The 15,226-nt window shown below is 34.1% G+C and overlaps 1 protein-coding gene across 1 annotated transcript in view; it reads right to left on the bottom strand.

Annotated features, from left to right (window-relative positions):
- The window catches only part of LOC143145349 (neural cell adhesion molecule 2), a 261,041-nt gene that overhangs the window by 61,262 nt on the left and 184,553 nt on the right, over window positions 1-15,226 (bottom strand). The window contains exon 5 of the mRNA XM_076308653.1: window positions 3,161-3,312. Coding sequence (XP_076164768.1) covers window positions 3,161-3,312 — 152 coding nt within the window. The remainder of the gene's footprint in view (window positions 1-3,160; window positions 3,313-15,226) is intronic.

Raw genomic sequence — 15,226 nt, 5'->3', positions numbered from 1 at the left:
TCCAGCGAGGGTACAGAATCTGTTAAAGAGTTTAAAGTAGAGCGTATCGTCTAAATGCTAGAAAGTTAAAATTAATAAGAGTGTCGCAGAGTATCAGAATGATATTCTAGTTTATTTTAGTTAGTTGATTGTTAAATATATTTATTGCTATTAGCTGAAAGAGGCTCTTTCTATATGATTTGCCCGGTCCACCTAAAATTCCTATATCACTTTTAAATTGAATTTATTATCCTTTTTCGATGATAGAACCATCGATATTGACTACGTTCAGTATTCAAAGCGTAAAAGGCTTTTTTTAAGCGTTTAATTCAATTTAACTTCAACAGAGATATTCAAGTATAATGAGCCGGCCACTCTCTACTTTAATGAAAGATATGTTGCATAGCGCGTCAAATGTTCAGGCATTTCTATCGAATGAAATAAATACCATTATTCGTAATAACGAAATCAAAGTACAAGGGCATTATACGATCGAATTCGTTCTCAATTACACAGCACAAAGAATTCCTTTTCGACGTTGAACTGCGTTTGTAGTTACCATACTGCGAATAGACTCTCATACGATAAGGTAAACAATGACTTACTAATAGTGATTTCGATTATATTTGTTCAATTTCAATCACGCCAGAATCCTACACACAAAAATTAATTAGAGGGAAAGGTCGATTCGAGACATGCTATACGCAACAAAATATGAGATCAACTGTAAATTGTACCAGAACTGGTAATTGAAACCGAATATGTGAAATACCCAGGTATTTATTTTTGTAGCCATGAGATACTCAAGTAGAAAGAATTTCCCGAATATTCGAGATACCTGGGTAGAAAATATTTGTATTATACAGGAGGATTCTTTTACATCCTAGGCAGGTTCGTTGAAATTTATTTCAACGTTAAAAATGTTAGTACACGCTGACAAATGATTGTGATAAAGTGAAAATTCATGCTTAAAAGAGTACGATCAAGCAATGCTTACGAGGACGTAAAAATTCTTAGCTTCGGTCTAAATAAACGCACGAACGTTATCAAACTGTTGTCAAAACTAAAAATAAATAATCTCGATTGCAAAGTGACAATCTTTTTTTCACAAAATGTAAAACAACCGGAAGGAAAGTAAAAATACCTTCCTCCACCTCTTATACCCTCTTTGCTTTCTAGTTATAGAGAAAGCATTACTTTATACGTCTCGTGCGAAGAGGATTAACATGATGGCCGAAACGTAATAAACGTTCTTTAGAGATAAAAATCACCGTTAGAAACGCCATTATGTACTGTTTCCTAGAACTAACTTTCTTTTAATCGAAACCGATGGAATCTCCAGCACGATTTCCACATTTCCAGGATCTTCTCATTTTTCCCGTACTTTGACAGAAACGAGATAAAATTCGAAATTATTCAAAAGTTTGAGAGGAACGGGAATATCAACTTTGAAATGTCGCGGATGTGTTCACTTTTTGCAACGTTCAACGATCACGAAGACGAAGTTAACCGGCGATGCGGCGTTCCGGAAAACCGTTTCGATATGGCAACGGAAAAAGCAGTGTCGCGAATGAAAAAGGATAGGTACGATCTTCCGTAATTTATCGAGAGGCGTGGGAGAAAAGGGACAAGGGAGTCGCCGGTGGATTCGTCGTGGAACTCGTGCGCTTCGTCCGTCAGCTCGGAAGAAAGTGTCGGAGGTCGAGACGATCGAAAACGGGAACGAAGAAAACGAAAGAACGAGACCGGTGGCAGGAAAAACGAAATAACTTCGTTGCTCCAATCACCCGGCGAATCACCGTGAACTTCGAAAACTTGTAGTGCGCCGACTTTAAGAATTTCCCTTAGAATCGAATGGCGAACCACGCTGCCACTTGCCTCACTTCGTCGCAACTCTGAATACCTAGCGCCAATGCCCGAGTTGATTAAAATCGAGATGAGAGATCGATTCGGGGAAGTCGCTGCTTTTTCCATTTATTTACCTTCTTGTTACAATTCTACTATTGTATTTATATCTCGACGCGAGAAACTTACTGTAGGGAGGCAGGAAAGAGAAAAATGTGTGAACAGACGCGAGTGACAGAGCATTTTACGTCTGGAACATACGTATTAGAAATATATATATATATATATAATGTTGTGTCGATTTTGAAGAAATTTAAGTAAAGACTTTCTAGGAATTCATACGGTTTCGAGAAAATGCATTGTGTGTATCAATTTAAATACTGAACGAGTGAATGCTATATTTAATAATAATAGAGGTCGAAGGAACTATCTAACAGTTTCGTTTATTAAGTAATAAGATCTAAATAGTTTAATATTTAATAAGTGCCTATTTTTAGGCAGAGAATACGAGATCGTGATAAATGACGTATTATGTGGTTACATTTTTTTAAAATTGGCATAATAAGGACGTTATAACAATAATATTAATAATTTATTGCAGTACACCACTGTATAATAAATAACTCTTCATCCAAAGATAAGTAGGAATTGTAGAATATATTTCTTTCATACGATATTTCTTTTTTATGAAACTTGGTTATAAATACTTATTCGCACGTTTAACTTATATATGTTTAACAGAACATACTGGACACAGCTAGAGAGACTGATATCGAGCGATGTTCTCGTTCATAAATTGCATTTTCATGATAGAAATATATCGATATATTAATTTATACGATTCGAAATCCTGACCAAACAGTGAAATAACCTTTCGAAAAAATTCTCATCATTAAATATGATCGATACCATCGAAAGGCATTCTCTGCAGCTGTCCAGTATAATTCAACGACACTTTTTGTCAAACTAGAGTGTAGCATAAATTTCAAGTCATAATTCTCGCATCTACCCGAAATAAAAAGTGATTTCCTATGTCAACTAGAGACATATGAATTTAAAATGGCCACTTACAAAAAAAAAAAGAAATTTGCAAATCGATATTTATCAATATTCTTATGATAATTTTGATTTCTAAAATATCCCTGTAAATTGCTTATTACAATCAAAATGAGACTCTGAGTAAGCTGCTGTGTGTAATGGAGGTTCAATTTCGTAGTACGTTTTCGTTACCACATGATAATATATGCTATTATAAATTAACTGTACAGTGTAAAGTATGTTTTATACGAGTGTTTGCAAACATTGCTGTAGATAAATTACATTTGTCAAAACTTACATTCTGCGCCGTTTTATTAATCTGCTTGTCCCCCTTCCACCAAGTAATTTTCGCTTCTGGTTTAGAACCACTTGTCCTGCACTCCACGTCGTAGTTCTTGTCAGGAGAAACCCGAGGCTCCTTCGTCAAAATCTGTACGACCAGTGGCTTTACTGGAAAAAGAAACAGAGAATTGAGGTTCGTATAAGTTCGATAAGAAACAACAACGAACACGGCAACGTCTTCCCGAACAACGGAAACAACTTCCTCGATTGCCTGTCGCTGTGCAATTTCTTTGACAGTTTTAACTTCGTCTTACAGTAACAACACGGTACAAACTTCTCACAGTCTGAGCAATTAACGCTTAAACGATTAATAAAGAAACTTTAGTGTCTGGTAGATTTTGGTCCTTTTGAAGATCCATTTCACTAAATGAAATCGTAAATTGTCAAGAAATATTTGTTAATTCGTTTTGAGCTTCGTAAGGTAAAATTACACTTCTTTAAAGAATATTATTCATTATAATCATTTCTACGAATTTATTTCAAATCGTCGAAATAAATGTCAGAGATAATTTTCGTATGACTATGATAAGATAGTAATCGAAGACAGGTACATTCATTAGTTACTTTCACCAAAATAATGTACTTATAATGAATTTACTTTTAAATCCTAGATAACGTTCATAAAAGAAAAAGAAAAACATTTTAAGCCGAGAGTAGTAACTGATACTTATATTTAAATTATCGCGTGTACTAAACTATTAAACTTCTATTAAAGCAATATTTCTATGATCCAGTCATATGTAATTTATAGCAACTTTTATGATTCAAATATTAAGGTGATTTTTTTTATTTCGTTCTAACTCTTTGTCACGTATATCCAACCCGCTATGACCATTTCATAATTCATACGCCACATGTGCTACGATATCTTTTTGCTCAACTTTCGCACTATAAACACAGCACGTTCTGTATATAATTTTTCCACGAAGTAAAATACAATAATACATAGGATTTCTCTAGAGTATCGTATTTCTTTTTTTAATTTCATTCTAATAACATTACGTGTCATTCCACTTGACCTCAAGTCACGCAATCGTTTCTCTTCGAAAGAAGTATAGTATCTACAAAATTGAAAATAGAACGGAACCTACTATAATCTCATTATGTGTATGTATTTGTTAATTTTAATTGCTATTAATTTACAGTTATCATTGAAACATTTTTAATTTCATCACCATAACTCCATTATTTTGACTCGCTACACTTCAGTCCTCATTGTAAAAGTGCTTTTATTTACATTCACATATTATTTTTGCTATTAACTTTACTACTATTATTATTTGTGTTCTATATACATTGTATAAATTTTTTATTTCATGTCAGCCTTATTTTAACATACTATGTATTCCATAGTTTGAAATCTGATTGAAAACTTTTGTGGTAAATATATTTCCTATGAGGTTCAAGAAAATATTTAATATGAATCAATGTACGTCTAAATAATGCAATAACTCCTAGATAAAAGTCCCAAAACTTGCATTACGTGTGTTTAATGGCCGGAACTTTCAAGATATGTTGCATGCATAATAGTGTGTGTTAACCATTAATGCAAAATAAAATTTTGTATATTTTTCCTCGCATTTCTAACAATACTATTACTAAATTGGCGAGCACTTTCCGACGAAAATGAGTCCAAATATGACCAAATTCCGATTGTTTTTAATTACACGTTATGGAAATCATTACTCAAAAACTTTCAGTTACATGTAATTAAAAGTAACCAAGATTAGCTCGTCTTCGGGGTTACTTTCATCTGGAAAACAATTCTCACCAATTCATTGATAACGCTTTCGTGAAGATAAAATGATGGAATTTTTTGATTTTCATCATTTTATGAAATTCGATTCTACACGTAACAAGCATTGTAGACAGCAACTAACCAGGCTTTCTTTATAGCAAGTAAAGATAGTATTGAAACTTTTATCTGGGCAAAAATTTGGACTTTTAACGAGGGGTTAGTGTATTCCTATGACCTTCATAGGTTTCAAATTTATAACAGAAAAATACGCAGTACTTTTTACGAGGTACTTTCAGCTCTCGAGCAACCATGAATAGATAAAATTTAAAAATTGTTCAATATTCGTATCCAGTGTGTAAATGAATTGTTCAGGTTACGTGGGAAGGCTTGTAGGAAATAACTTGTAACTTGTCAAATTTTTAAAAGGTTTGTGAACTTTAGTGCAAGATTGCGCAATGTCAGATCGTCAAATAATTTGACACAAGCGAGGAAGAATAAACGGATTAACGGGGGTGGGGAGGCAGTTGTGCAGCGTGTGTATTAAAATCTCGTAAGAATTCCTAACTCGTCGTGGATCATTATAAAGCGCATTATATGCCCAACTTTCACCTACTTGCAAAAACAAATTCTCCCTCTGAACAACTTAACTTTAACTAACTTATGTGAGTACCGCTACTTCTGAACTTATCCTCTTTACTCCGTCGTTCGTGAAAACTGCAAATTATTCCGGTGAAGCTTTGCTCCATTTTCGCCGTGCGGATAATGCGGACGGTTTCGAGCGACTATGAAACGCGAATGTCTAATTTTGCATGGAACTACCAAAAAACGTTTAGCGAATGGCGACAGTTTTTCTTAAACTCAGTGGGAGTATAAATGTCCACATTTTGTAACATCTGACATTGGTGTAACGACAATGATTGTGGACTTTTTACTGAAACCAGTTTGTGATGGAATAAATCTGAAGGAATGAAACTTTGCTTGTGACAAAATGTTGAGTTATTCGATACCAAGTAGCAAAACCGTTTCCTCTAAAGTATTATTTTATTACCAATGCAATATGGAAAGTATATCCGTAAAACAGTCATTATGGAATGATTATATCACTGCTGAATTAATCAGTGATATAAAAATTAAATAAAAGGCACAATATTTTTAAAAATTATCCTGATACGCATACTCTTATAAACTCGGCATTCCTCTAGTGTCTGTTAATAAATATAGTGCTCTAGAACTCTAGCCATCAAGCGTTTCTTAAGTTGTGCTCCTTGAAAAATTTTAATAAGTCTTATCTTTTAAGAAATATCCTATTTTCCAATACTTCAGTACCCTTTATTTAAATTATGTAAATCCATCTTATAAACAAGTTACTACACTTAATCATTTCTCTGAAATCACATAACGTCTCCAAGTTTTCAATGAAATTAGAAATGAAAGTCTTCTATTCAATCAGACACATTTGTAATTTGAAAAATCATAAATTTGAGCATAACAACTGAATGAACCTACTTATGTATCTCAAACTTTAATTCCACGAGTTTGCTTCTTACAGTTGTAACACATAAACCACATTCCAAGCCAGCAATTATCACGAGTAAATGCGATAATACGTAATACGAGTTTTACCTTGAAGGTTATAAAACGAATCAAAGAATCACTGGAAAGGATTTAATGGTGGAAAAAGGTTGAAGGGAATGATGGGCAAAAAGAAGAAGGTGATAAGTAGAGGAAACCGCGCTTTGTCCAGAGTCTACTGGAAAACTCGTTAGGGTGGTTACTTAATAGACCAGTGTTTTACAATCGGGTACAATTTATGTTCGAACAAAGGGAATACATCTAAAAGTCAATGGATAGATGAAAGCTTCCGACAATAGGAATTGCTAACGAAGCCAATAAAGATGATGAGTACGCGAGGTGCCACTATAAGATGATTGGTTGAGTGCCGTACTGCAATCAGTATGAAGTTTCAAGCTAATCATAAATCACAGGCTGCAGTTGCTTAGTGGTCATATGATATGGAAAAACTAAATACAAAGAAAATAAGTTGTATATTACTGAACATGAGAATAAATATTTGAGGCAAAAGAAACTTAATATCAAACGATAAATTACACAATGAGAATATCTTTCTAAGTTAATGTTACGAAGCGTTAAAGTAATCTGAATTTTCTTTATATACAGAGTACCCCATTTGAGTTAACACAACAAATATTCCATAGACAACTAATTAAGAAAAAAGTGGAATATGTTTTTTATTACTTTTTTAATCTGTGAATGTTTTCAAGATCATTTCGAAGTCTTCATATGTTTTTGCATCATAAATCTATCTATATATTTTATTTCGGAATCATATCCTACATAAAAATATGTATAAATTCTGTCTGAAATATTTTGTTGCAAAACTTCTATTTTTTGAGAAATTTCGAGCACACGTCCACGCACACATCCATATTCGCGCAAATTCTAATCTAAACTCTAATCTATTGACAAATAACAAGTAACGAGTGGGAAAATCACATTCGAAGTTTATTTGGTAAGTTTCGTAAATTATCCTATGAGAAAGCTATGAACGTTACAGTGAAACGCATAAGCAGTAACAATTCCAGGTACAGCAGTGAAAAATAATCGTGGTAAACTTTGTTCACACGTGCAGAAATAATGTCGAGAAGTTACAGAAATGAAACGGAAATCTCGAGACTGCCTGATGTACGAATTTTGCAAGAATCGCGTTGCTTGGGAGCAGGGTTAAGGAGACTCTTTCGGGCCGTTTACGGCCACGTAAACAAGCAAGAGAGGGTTGAAGAACCCTGCTGCTGCATTACGTGGAAGGACCTCTTCAAATCCTGTCGGCACGGTAAGGCGATAAATCTCAATTATTTAATTTCTTGGTTATAGGGTAGCAGCAGCCAGTGCACTGCAGTCAACGAGAACAATTTGAGAAGTGTAGGATAAAGTGAAAAAGCACGGTATTGTTGAAATTGTCGAGAGGTTTGTAAAATACTACGAATTAAATTTCGTTGGTAAATATCTTTCACATTTAAGTAAATACCTGTCTTATATACCCGTTAGACACAGGTCAGGCGCCATTTAAACAAAAGTGCAACTTACGTATTTACATTTTTGAACGTAGTTGTGGACATTAATTTGTCATTAATTATATTGTATTATCAACTTTTCGTAAATTTGTAAAATTAAACTGCTAGCGCTGCTCTTTGGAAAAAGATGATCGTATAATCGTCTGATCGCATCCAAATTAACCCAAGCTCGTATTATTTACCTTATAGTTTTTACACGATTGAAAATAAAACGCGTTATAATTAAACAATTGTTCTAATTTGAAAAATTCCATGTACAAATTAGTATGTGAAGTATGAAAAATCAATTGCTTTTTATTCTGTGCGAAATATGATCGTTGCTCTTACGCATAGATTTATTGTGCACGTGTATTTGACAGTAATTACATTGATTATTTCTAACACGAAACTTTGCAGGACAAACGACAGAGAATATTGAATTTCCTATTAACGCCATCGCTTGTACGTTGCCCACGGAAATTCATAGGTTAGAACGTATACATCTGTCACGGTAAATGCATATATGCAGTACCTGTCCATTTCCATCACCCATAAATCTTGGAACGTCTATTGATTACAATTATTGCTCGCAATATTGGACTGCTTTAATCACGTCGAATAAGATATATGAGATGACCTAAAATCAATAGATCGCTGTTTGTATAAATTGTGTAATTCTTACGACTTGATGTTGTATAGAGCACACGTAAAATATATACATGTCTAATAAATACTACGCAAAGTTTATAAGAAAAGAATTTGTTAAAGCTTAATCAATATCTGTAAAGATTGTAAAACTATTCATCAATAATAGCTTCTTTAAGTCTAGATATCTTTATCAGCTTTCACTGGAAAAACTCTGCTACTTATTTCCCATTTAATATGATTGAAAATTTGATCAAGTTAATCAATATGTTCTGAAACTTTTTACAGAATTACTCGTATGTATAAATTATTTATAATGTAAATTAGATTACTGTTATAACATTTTCTGTCATAATTCGTAAAATAGAAGAGATATATCCGCTATAAATATTATCAAAATATTACTTTAAAAATTTTCTCCTGTGGAATTAAATAAGAGTGCATACTCTATTTGTCATTTAGAGAACTACGACTAATCCTAAAATATACAAGTATATCGTTAGATAATAATTTAAAAAAAATTGCTTGTGATACTTTTCTTGTTAGTAAAGAAGTATAAAATAGCCATGTGAAAAGCACAGAAATTTTTTCTATTTTTTTCAAAGTAATACCCTTTATGATACCCACGCGCTTCGCAGTTTCTTTATTTTCTTCTTATACTAGTGTTTATTGTAAAAAAATAACTATATTCTATTGTAGACGTGTTTTTACAACGTACGGACAATGAATTAAACTGCAGTTCTTTATTCGTACAATGGTGTACAATACCTATGATGTATTTTTAATACACATACGATTGAATAAACGTAATGGAATATTTCCAACACTTAGAAAAACGATCAACTTTATACAAATTTTCGAAGAATTACTTTCCCATCAACCTTAAAAAATCTTCCAAAGAACGAACTCTGAGCTTTCACTACGATGTGAACTTCGTATCAACGGTGTATGTATCTACCGACATATTTTAATATTTTTCACCGTTTTTATTATTTCACCGTTTCTTTGCGTTCACAACACCCCTTAAAAACGAATATAACGATCACTTGACTCGGAGTAAAATAAGAAAATTTTAACATTATTTCAATCGTCTCAAAGACATCAGTTCGCAACGCATCACGAAGCAACCGTTTATCCTGGAACTTTTCAAATATCCAATATCTTACGGAGCGATGAAATTATTTGAATAGGTAATCCTTGGAGCAGTGTGTCGTAGAGAAGATAAAACTAGGCGAGGATTCAAGTTAAGACACCGAGACCCTTTTGCAAAACCTACTTACAAATGTTTCACCCACTTCCATAACTTTAAGACATTTCGATTCAAAGAATTATTTGCATTACCTGGGGGGGGGGGGGGGGGAACAAAGCTGAGAATACCATCGTTCTGTATTCCGTTGCAACCGTTTAATAAATTTAAATATAATTCGTTCGGCTCTCATTTCTCGTTAATGCAGCCTGCGACGATCCATGTTTCCCGTTCCGTTTCCATCGAGTGTGTTCCGCGTTATAAATCTTACGGAGCACTTCACCCGCGACCGTTCCACCGTTCCTTCGGCGAAATTTAATAACGATCGAGACCGAAAACAAGAGCCCGGTAGAATCCACTACGGTCTGTAATACTACGTTGCCCATCGCGCGGTCTGCCTCGTAAATTCCAGCGCACGCTTATGCGCCGCCGCAGCCAGTCACTCGTACAACCCCTAATTGCCATTAGCCGGTAGCCACTTCTCTGAAATTGGTTCCTCCGTTCCGTTTCGTGGTTACGCTGTGCACCGATACGGTGATCCTTCTTGACTCTTCCCCCAACCCCCCGTCAACCCTTTCATCCGACGCTCAGCGGATACATATACTCCCGTTTCTAAGGATCTTGATTCCCGGAAATGGACGATCCCTTGTACACTAAACGGAATTTCCTACGGGCGTGTAAAGAGGGAAAGCGATTAGAACGTTGATTTCAAACGGTGCGGTGCGCTGGTACCTTTGAATGGTCGGATGGTAACTATTTACCATTCAACCTAGATCTAACCCAGATAACTGATGTTGACATACAAGGATTCGATATAAAAATTGAACGGTTTTTGCGATCCAATCGGCGTGATTTGTGATACGTTCAAGTGAAAAATGAATTATAATTTACAGGTTGCTACTTAAGGGAGAACGTAACTGTTTGGGATCCGAATAACATGTTGACGGTTAGGAAGTTTTTACGATGTGGAATGTCTGATATGAATTTTCGTGCATATATTGAAAGTATATACTTTGAATAATGTTCCTAACCATTTTCATAAAAGAATGTTTATGTTTATAGAAAATGTAAGTATCTGCGCAGTAGGCTACCAGAACTTCCTAGTCGCACGATAGGGTAGATTTCTTTGATATCAATAATCAATTATCTTGGTATTTTCAGAAACTAGTTTAGCTATGTGAAGATAAGCTATGCGAAAAGAAAATATGTTTTCTAAAAGAACATAAGAGAAAAAGGAATTCGTGTGTGCAACAATAAAATGTTGCTGTAAATATACAATCTAAATTTCAAGTTCATTGGATGTGTAGTTTTAGAAAAAGGTGCTTAACAGTTTTGGGAAAATCCTATGGAAAATGCTATATGTTTGTTAATATTTCGAATTACGCCTTAGTATTTTAGGACAATATTTATAAAATAAAATTTTAGGAAAATGCAAGTAAAAAGTATCAATTTTTTAAAATTGGAAAGGCAATGTTCCTCTTTAACGTAAACATTGACGTAGTTGTTAAAAACCATGTAGTAGATACGACCTTAAATAAAATGGTACAGATAAGAAACAGAAATACGTGTTGAATTGAAAAAAAGAAAAAAGATGTGATAACGTATCAAAAAGATTGCACGTAAATGGAGATTATACATAAGTAGAGATTGAAGACTTTAACAACTTTAACTTTCAATTAGACCTGTATGTCAGAGAAATTATGAACGAAAAATTGCAGAAGTTTGTTTCGTGCGAAATATGTCAGAAATACGTATCAAGCTTCGATAAGAACGGCAAAGCTGGAATCAGAGAGTGTATCGTTTGGTGCACGAAGCATCGCGTGTCGTTGCATCGTGATCACGCCTTCCTGCCTTTCGAGAAGCAAAAAAGAATCGACTCTATTCTGTGCGATCAAGTGGAAGAAAAACCCGACGAAAGAAACCCTAGGTTGACTGTATCGTGCTGGAATATTTGCCCAAAGCAGAGCATTGCGAGTGTTATCGTGTTACATAATTAAAGAACCTTCTTGTCGCATTATTTTTATCAATTGTTCAAACTCTCTGCTCGTACATGGCGCTATTAAACACATTTGACAATAAGAAAGAAAATACACGAAACATATTTAACACTTATTCCGTATAAGAAACAAACAAGATTTCTTTGTTAAGGAAATAGAAACAGAAATATGGATTGGATTGTCTAGTGCAACTTCTAAAATATTCCAACTTGTATGTACCAATAATATTCCAAAGGGAAGTAATTTCAAAGAAACAAATAAAGTAATTAATGTTTCAACTAAAATTAAAAATTAACGTAAAAGTACACCAATGGTGTATTAATAATGTAATTATGCCATTTATCGAATTTTTTTTTATCGCGTAAATGCAACTTTGTATCTTTTGTGCAATATCGCGTGATTATTTTATATAATTCCCTTGGCGTACGGAACAAACTGAATCGTAAAATGTAATTAAATATTAAATAATATCTATACTCCATAAACGAAAGAAATAATGATTGTTATGATTGAAAAATTGTACGGCACGTACGAATTTCCTGTGAGAAAGCATATGATATTGGAAATCGAACAAAAGATTATTCTATCCAAGAATTTACAATTATTTACAATGTAGCAATGGCAACTGTTCATTTAACGCAAAATAATAAATGCCGCTATATTGTATTTAATATGTGATGATTATGCACAAATACGAACAATGTACTTTTTGAAGTAAATCGACACGAGGGCCCACTTGAGAGGTTTACTGATAGAAGTAATTATCAACGTAAGCATCATTGTCGAGTCGCGCATTATTGATTTAGAATGGTACTTCAATCATTTGGATAAATGTATACGCTTCGTAACTGTAATCATGAATTAACATTGCACGAACTACCTTAATGTGTCCATGCATGCTTATCCTAGCATTATCGTTTTCTGTTCCAATAATTTCCTATGATTCTGTGCCCTCGTTATACCCCTATTGCACCACCTATCAACCCGCACTTCGCGATCACGCATTTGTTTTCAGAACATTGAATGACCTGCATCACCTGCACCCTTCAAAACCGACTTTACGCTGACCTGATTAATAAATCCGATAAAACCGAGCTACGGTGACCTGAATGGAGACGTAAAGACCTAGGTACCGGACTTGCATCGACTTTCTAAACCTTGAATTAAATATACGTTCACTTAACGCCAGTGCGTTACTTGGGTCCTTTTCGACCCATCGCGTTCTCGTAATATATCAAATTTCTATAATTAAAGCTATTATAATAAATGCAACTGGATCACCTCTTTGTATTATGAAGATAAAAACACGAGCTCTGTACATTCGAGACATATTGTACCCAAAGACCTTGAGTGCATAGCAGAACGGAGGAATATATTAAAAAGTTTCTTCTCGAATTGAAAATAGATAATAATTGTAATGTTTTTAAAGAAACTACAATAAATATTAATCGATAATTTTACTTGTGTATTTACAAATATACGAAAAAGTTGTACAAATTTGAATATAATAAAAACACTAATATTTGAAAAGTTATAGCTTGAAACGTGAACCATATTTAAATTCGCATTTCTACCATGATAGATGACCTACCTATTCTGTTGATCAAAAATAAATCCTTCAAATATTAAACTTTTTTTACGCGAAAAAATAGTACCCATCACTCCCTTCTCCACTTTGGAATTAAAACGACCTATTTTAATTTCGAAGGACTGAAACTATTGATTGAAAAGAACTTTAATGTTTAAGGTTTCCAGTTATTGGAAGCAGTACATCTTAGTTGGAATGCTTCCTTGGATAAAGCTTGAAACTTGAAGATTAAAGTGGTGAGTATGACAGTTTAATAGGGCCTTGGTTTTTGTACCTCGTACATTGCATTGTATCGACCAGGAATGGTCTCTTAGCAACAAGTGCTGGGTGTTCCATTTGAGACAAGAGCAAATTGTTGATAAGAAACTAACGATCGTATGAGAGGTCGAGTGATGAGTGTACTGTGAAACATAAAATATTGTACAAAAACTACTGTGTACTTAAAATATTGCGTGGGGCTAAAAAGATCTGTGGAAGGAATTTCGTTGTACTGTATCGTCGTTTTATCAATTATTCGATATTATTTACATTCTCCTTAAACATGGAGAACGCAAGGAAATACTACGTTCTCACTCTAACTTGTTCACTGCTGGCAGAAGAAATCTTGTTTTAAAGAAGGAAATCACTGTAGTCGTTATAATTTATTATAAAATGGTAATACTTTGAAAAAAAGATCTCCAAAACGTGTTAAAAATTCAATATTTCGTTTAACACCATATAGAAACTAATTATTCAATTGAAATATGCATACGTGGAACTGAAGGGTATAGTATTATATTAAGAACTACCGTACAAAATTTGAAGTAAATCGAAATAACGTCCGAATTTTTAAACATACAAAAGGGCATCCACTCCAGGACAATGTACTTTTTTCGCACAGGAATAATACCATAATAAATATTCAAGACAAGTAAATAGAAAATAATGCTAAAATAAATGCTAAATACGAACATTAGGTGAAGAGAAATATCGGAACGTCTTGAATTTTAGTAGAATGTCTTAACAAATACATATAAAAAAAAGTGATCGAAACAAAAGTTATACATATACTCACATAAAATTGAAATCCGTAATAAAAAATATGAGTTTACCTGCATTGCCTTTTATAAAAGACATGTTCCACATTTTTTCTAATTAGTTCTCTACGAGATATTTCCTTTTGTCAACATAAATGGTACACCCTCTGTATGTAATTTTTCTCTATTTAGCAGTATTTTTTAAAACTTTGAACATTTCAAAAAAAAGAAGGATACTGAAGTAATTGTCTTCAAGCTTCGAGAAATCTTCATCCGTCACTGATCATATTGCTGTATTTGAAAAGATGCTTTGTTGCAGCAGTGCCGCGCACGAGCCGACGAATAATTATTACGCACTACGAGCGGCGCCAAAATGATTTCTCGCGGACAACTGGAATAATTTGCGCATCAGTGAAAAGAGAGGACCCCTCGTCGAATCCGTTATTAATTATTATTCCGTGAACAGTTCCGACGCGCATCACCACGCACGAATAAATATTCCGCGCGAATATGCGCAAGCATCTGCACGGTCACGGTTAAACGGACAGGACGACGCGCGTATGCGTGTGCACATGACACGGAAAGTCCACACCAAACTGAATGCGAATTAGCAATGGTCGTTGGGCGCGATATCTATTAATAATACGACGGGTGTTTATGGTTAGTCTTTAAACCTTAATTGGGAGCGTATTGAGCAAATTACTGGCACATTAAAAGGGCA

Source organism: Ptiloglossa arizonensis, chromosome 4, assembly GCF_051014685.1.
Source record: "Ptiloglossa arizonensis isolate GNS036 chromosome 4, iyPtiAriz1_principal, whole genome shotgun sequence".
Lineage (NCBI taxonomy): Eukaryota > Metazoa > Arthropoda > Insecta > Hymenoptera > Colletidae > Ptiloglossa > Ptiloglossa arizonensis.
This window is presented reverse-complemented; position numbering and strand designations above follow the sequence as displayed.